The sequence below is a fragment of the Etheostoma spectabile genome, chromosome 5, assembly GCF_008692095.1.
Source record: "Etheostoma spectabile isolate EspeVRDwgs_2016 chromosome 5, UIUC_Espe_1.0, whole genome shotgun sequence".
In the NCBI taxonomy this organism is placed as follows: Eukaryota; Metazoa; Chordata; class Actinopteri; order Perciformes; family Percidae; genus Etheostoma; species Etheostoma spectabile.
This window is the reverse complement of record NC_045737.1, coordinates 10,794,434-10,799,919: the sequence shown is the minus strand read 5'-3', so window position 1 is coordinate 10,799,919 and position 5,486 is coordinate 10,794,434. Positions and strand designations below refer to the sequence as shown.

At 41.3% G+C, this 5,486-nt stretch overlaps 1 protein-coding gene across 2 annotated transcripts in view; it reads left to right on the top strand.

The window, feature by feature from the left end:
- The window catches only part of ido1 (indoleamine 2,3-dioxygenase 1), an 8,612-nt gene extending 4,153 nt beyond the window's left edge, over positions 1-4,459 (top strand). For both annotated transcript variants that reach the window (XM_032517028.1, XM_032517030.1), the window contains 4 exons: positions 508-625; positions 1,550-1,601; positions 1,729-1,877; positions 3,797-4,459. In XM_032517028.1, the coding sequence (XP_032372919.1) occupies positions 508-625; positions 1,550-1,601; positions 1,729-1,877; positions 3,797-4,194 (717 nt within the window). In that variant the 3' untranslated portion in view covers positions 4,195-4,459. The remainder of the gene's footprint in view (positions 1-507; positions 626-1,549; positions 1,602-1,728; positions 1,878-3,796) is intronic.
- The last annotated feature ends 1,027 nt before the right edge of the window (positions 4,460-5,486 follow it).

Sequence of the window (5,486 nt, the reverse complement as noted above, 5' to 3'; positions counted from 1 at the left end):
TACAAATATAAAAAAAATAATAAAAAGTTTAAAAACATTGGAGAGAAAAACAACATACATGTTAACATACCTCTATCACATGTGCGAAAAGGAGTAGGAAGAAGTAAAACTTAAAAAGTTAATAAAAAAAAGTTAGTGTTAAAAGTTAGTGTTAAAAGTTAGTGTTATGTAGTGTTGAAAATGTTTTTAAAAAAGTGACAAACCCGTCAAAAGTGTTTTTGAGAAAGTAAAAAAGAGAAAGTAAAAAACATTGATGAAAAGCTTTGATAAAACATTGATAAAACATTGATAAAAACCCTAACCTTTGATTTCCATTCTGACGGGAAGACAACACAAGGGTTAAAAAAAACATGGATTAATTATGTTTGAGTTGTCGTCTGAAAAAAGTAGTTTCAATGTTATTGTAACTTAACATGATGTGTATGATGGTTGGACGTTTTCAAGACTTGTAATCCCGCAATTCCACCGGATCTCGTGAAATCGCGAGAATAACAACCTGTGTTGCAGAACATTCCCGTTGTGATTAACGGTGTCAGGTGTGGAGACGCCGAGGCTGCGGCCTCAGCCCTGGACGCCGTCTGCCAGGCTCTGCAGGACATGACCGACGCCCTCAAACTGATGCAGGGTAATCACTCTAACTTCATTTGAAAGTAGTACTGTTTCCCTAGAGCCTTGCATCCCATTGATGCATGCAAGGATCCATTTTGAAAGTCTCAAATCTTTTAGGGTTTTAAATAAAAATTCAACTTTGTGTCATTTCCCACTCAGTCTCTCTGACTTGACAAATCAATGGAGCAAAACTTATATTCAGGGTTCAGAATTAGCACCATCTACTAGCCAAATGCAGGTAGAATATGCAAATAAATAGCAGATTTGCTTCACTCACCAGCCAAAAAAACAATTGTTTATCTATTGAGTGGCTGGTAAAAATAGACAAACAGTCACTAGCCAATTAGCTGGTGGATGAAAACGTTAATTTTGAACCCTGGTTATATTACTGGGGAAATATCACCATTCATTCTGACAGCTCTACTAGAAATAGGTTTCAAGATCAGTGATGCTGTTTACACCAAATTCCTACCCTATCTACGATATATAACCTAAAAATAATAACAGACAATTTTTTTGCATCTTTTTAGGTGGCAGGAGTGAAAATGAGTCATCTTCAACATGTGTTGTGTTGTGGTTTCAGATCTATGAAGACAGTTGGAGAACAGTTAGATATGAAACAGTTAGATATGAAACAGTTAAATATAAAACAGATATAAAACAGGATGTCTGCTCTACAGGATGATTCTTTTCCCTCTGCAGATATCATGTTGTGACCAAACGATATTCAGATTTTTAGGCATTTTATTATGAAATGGCTTAAAAAAGAGTGCACATAGCTGCCATACCCACTCCTGGGTTAAGGTTGGGTTGTTTTTTTTTTAATATATTTAGCAGGACCTGGGTAACTCATTCTGTTCCTTCATGTTTTAACATGCTTGAATGACAATAAACTATTGTGAATCTGACAAAATAAATTGTTAATGTGACTTTTCCTAAGTGTACGTGGAGCCTTCGGTCTTCTACGGCATCATGAGGATCTACCTGTCTGGGTACAGTGTTTGCATTTGACCGATAAGTTATTTATTTGTAAAGTGAAACATGTTTTTTGAATGTGTGTGTGTGTGTGTGTGTGTGTGTGTGTGTGTGTGTGTGTGTGTGTGTGTGTGTGTCCTGCAGGTGGAAAGACAACCCCTGCATGCCGAAGGGTCTGGTGTATGAGGGGGTGCGGGCCGAGCCGATGGAGTTTTCGGGGGGCAGCGCTGCACAGAGCAGCCTGCTGCACTGCTTCGATGAACTCCTGGGAGTCGAACACCAAGCGACAAGTGGTAAGATGGATCTTTGTCCTTTGATTTATTAGATAACAGCTGAACCAAGAGGATCAAAGTACAGTTGACTTTTATACTTGCAAATGTTAGAACGCATGTATGCCAAAGCTGCACTGATTTATTTTTTTTGGTTTTGGATTTATTAACCCTTGTGTTGTCTTCCCGTCAAACATGAAAAAAACCCCTCTGTTTTGGTTGCGATTTCCAGCATTTTTGTCACTTTTTTAAAACTAAGGTTGTTCTTTTTGATGTTTTTGGTGGTTTTTTTTGTATTTTATTTTATATTTTTAATGTAACGCTTATTTCGACCGCCAATTTTTGTGACAAAAAAACAACAATTAACTGACAACGGGTCAAATTTGACCCAAGGACAACATGAGGGTTTAAAAAAACCAACAATTAAGAGACATTACGGTAAATAAATTAAAGATGCCCTGCCACACAAAACCGCTTTAACTTGCATTTTCTTTTTTTAAATATGTTAGGTCCATATGTGTTTTGTTGAGAATGTGAAAATGAACTGCCAGCTCTGTCAGCTCGAGCCAATGAAAAGAAATAAGAGGAGAAATCAGCCAATCACAACAGCTAAAAAGTCTGACGTCATGTTCAAAGCCCGTCTACGGAAAGCCTGTTCACTCCCTATTAAGCCCCATTAAACCAAATTTGGTTCTACTGGGGGGATCGCGGTCCAGTGAAAAATGAATGGGAGTCTATGGAGCTTGACGCCTAAATGTGTCGCTTTGGCCTGATTGAGAAATCTCAGATTTGATTGAAGTTTTTGCAAGTTCAACATGGATTATAGACAAAGCAAAGCTTTTATTTGTCACAGGTTGAGTCGTCGTTGCCCATAACACGCTAGCATTCTGCTAATGGATGCTGACTGGTCAGTGGAGGACTGATTACAACCGGAGATCCCGCTCGATGGCATCCAAAGCGGAGCTAGAATGTCTGAGTGAATATTTCGGCGTGGTCTTTCTAAAATTTCCTTCGGGATGAATATCTGTCTGTCTGTCTGTCTGTCTGTCTGTCTGTCTGTCTGTCTAACATTAGCAAACTCTTTCTAGCAAGGACCGGGAGAGCCTAACTTGTCAGCTGTGTTGTCGATGCCTCGAGAGAAAAAAGGAAGTGACTCAGAGCTCGCCGTAAAGCGGTATCTCCGGCTGTACGATATGTGTGTGATGTCATTGAGATTTTAAAAGGCTTTTTAGAACAAAAAAAAGGCACTTTAATAAAACTAACCCCCAGAAGGGTGTATTGTCTTAGCCTCCCCTTTCAAATGCAACATTCAAATTACTAGACAAAAAATGATATACTGAGAAAAGTGGATTTTGAGGGGTATAGCTCCCTAGAGTCCCTTCATGCTGCACTGCATGTGAGCACCCTCTAGTGGAACTGCAACCAGTGTAACTTCTTCCCTTATTAGATTCTTTGTATGTTGCCTGGGCTATATATATATGCCACACATATATTAATATTTATTATAAATATATATTATATATAATATATATATATATATACACATAGGCGCGCGCACACACACACACACACACACACACACACACACACACACACACACACACACACACACACACCAGAGTCTGGAAGGTCGAGGCTAACAAACCCATTGACCATGTAATTGTTCATTTCTTATAGTGCACTGTAACTTTTATTTGTGTATCTCATATCTGTCTTATTTTATTTTTACCTGTTTTAACTGCTTTTAATGTTTTATGTAAAGAGCTTTAAATTGCCTTGTTGCTGAAATGTGCAACCCAAATCAAGCTGCGTTGCCTTGCCTACAAGTTGCTTGAATGAGCAGAAACTAGCAGCAAAACGATGAAAGTAGAGATAAAGTAGTTGACATAAATGAAATTGAGAATGAAAGAGAAGGACTCATTGTGATGCTACTTGCCCGTTAGGTGCCTTCCTGACCCGCATGAGGGACTACATGCCGCCCGCCCACCGGCAGCTGATCCAGGACATCTCGTCGCAGCCCCCCCTGAAGACCTTCGTCCAGCAGCAGGCGGGCGAGCGGCTGCACCAGGCCTTCCAGCGCTGCGTCACCAAACTGTTGGCCCTGCGCAGCTACCACATCAACGTCGTCAGCCGCTTCATCAGCGTCCCCGCTGCCCGCGCACGACAACTTCGACACCAGAGGCGGGAGTTAGAGGCGGAGATGGTCAGCAGAGCACCCGCGGCGCTGGAGGAGAGGGGCACCGGCGGGTCTGGCATCATGACCTTCCTTAAGACTGTGAGGGACCAAACAAAAGACGCTCTGCTGCCCGAGATGAGCAAAGACACGGAGCCACACAGCTGATGTGAGCCGTCATCACACATCAGGATACACACACGGCAGAGGGTCGACTACTGTACAGATAGATAACTCTTGTTATGATTTGATACTACAAATACAATTGAATTGAATTAAATTGTACATCCCATAAAAATGGCAGTAAATCAACTCTGATTACTTTTTTAATACTTTGTGTCAATTCATATAGTTAGCCCAGGTCTTATTTAAAGGTCCCATGGCATGGAAATGTCCCTTCATGTGGTTTTTTGTAACAACAATGTGAGTCCCCCCACCCCCCCCCCCCCAGCCTGCCTATGGCCCCCCAGTGGCTAGAAATGATGATGGGTGTAAACCGAGTCCTGGTATCCTGCTCTGCCTTTGAGAATGAAAGCTCAGATGGGCCGATCTGGATTATGGCCCATATGACCTCATAAGGTCACATCCCCTTTCTCTGATTTTCCCACCCAAGAGAAGTGCCCCCCCCCCCCCCCATGAGAGAGACATCATGGCTTTTAAACAAGCAAAGTGGCAGTTTGTCATGGCCAAACCCTCAGCCTCTGCCTTCCCCCCGCCGCCCCCGCCCCCCCCTTAGAACCTAGGATGGCCTTCAAGCAACATAACAACTTGAAAGACCCTCTTTGGTTTGTCCGTTCTGGTCTACTGTAGAAACATGGCTGTGCAACATGGCGGGCTCCGTGGAAGAGGACCTGCTCCCTAGAAAGAGGCGAAGTCCCTCCCCTTCCGCTTGACCACCATGGGACCTTAATTTGACAAAAATATATACGGGGAAAGACAAACTATTTTTGATCCCATTATGAATTGAACCATTTATGATGTTTTGTAAAAGATAGCTTTGCAAAAGTGAAGAAAGTCTCGGTTGGGCGTTAAATGGTTGAAGTATAAAACTGTGAGAATACGTAATAAATCAGGAAGACTTCTCTCTCCAAAGTCGCATAAGTGACGTCTCACTGGAGCTAGTCTGTGTGTTTTGGAAAATGACTCACACGAGCAGCTGATTTCACTTGTTCTTTCGCTTCTCAGCTGAAAAATACACATCAGATAAGATAAAGTTGCATGTGTTGTGGAACAGAGCTAAGCTGGATAGCTAGCAAGGTGAAGGATATCGTGTGAGACGAGAAACGTTGCTCACTCAAAACTAAGTGGTACTACGACAACCAGCTCTTTAAATGCAAAATCATCGATTCAATGGACAAACATCATATGTGTAATTTAAGCCTCAATTCAAACAGGATCAAAAACAATTCATCTTTCCCTCTATCTATATATATATATATATATATATATATATATATATA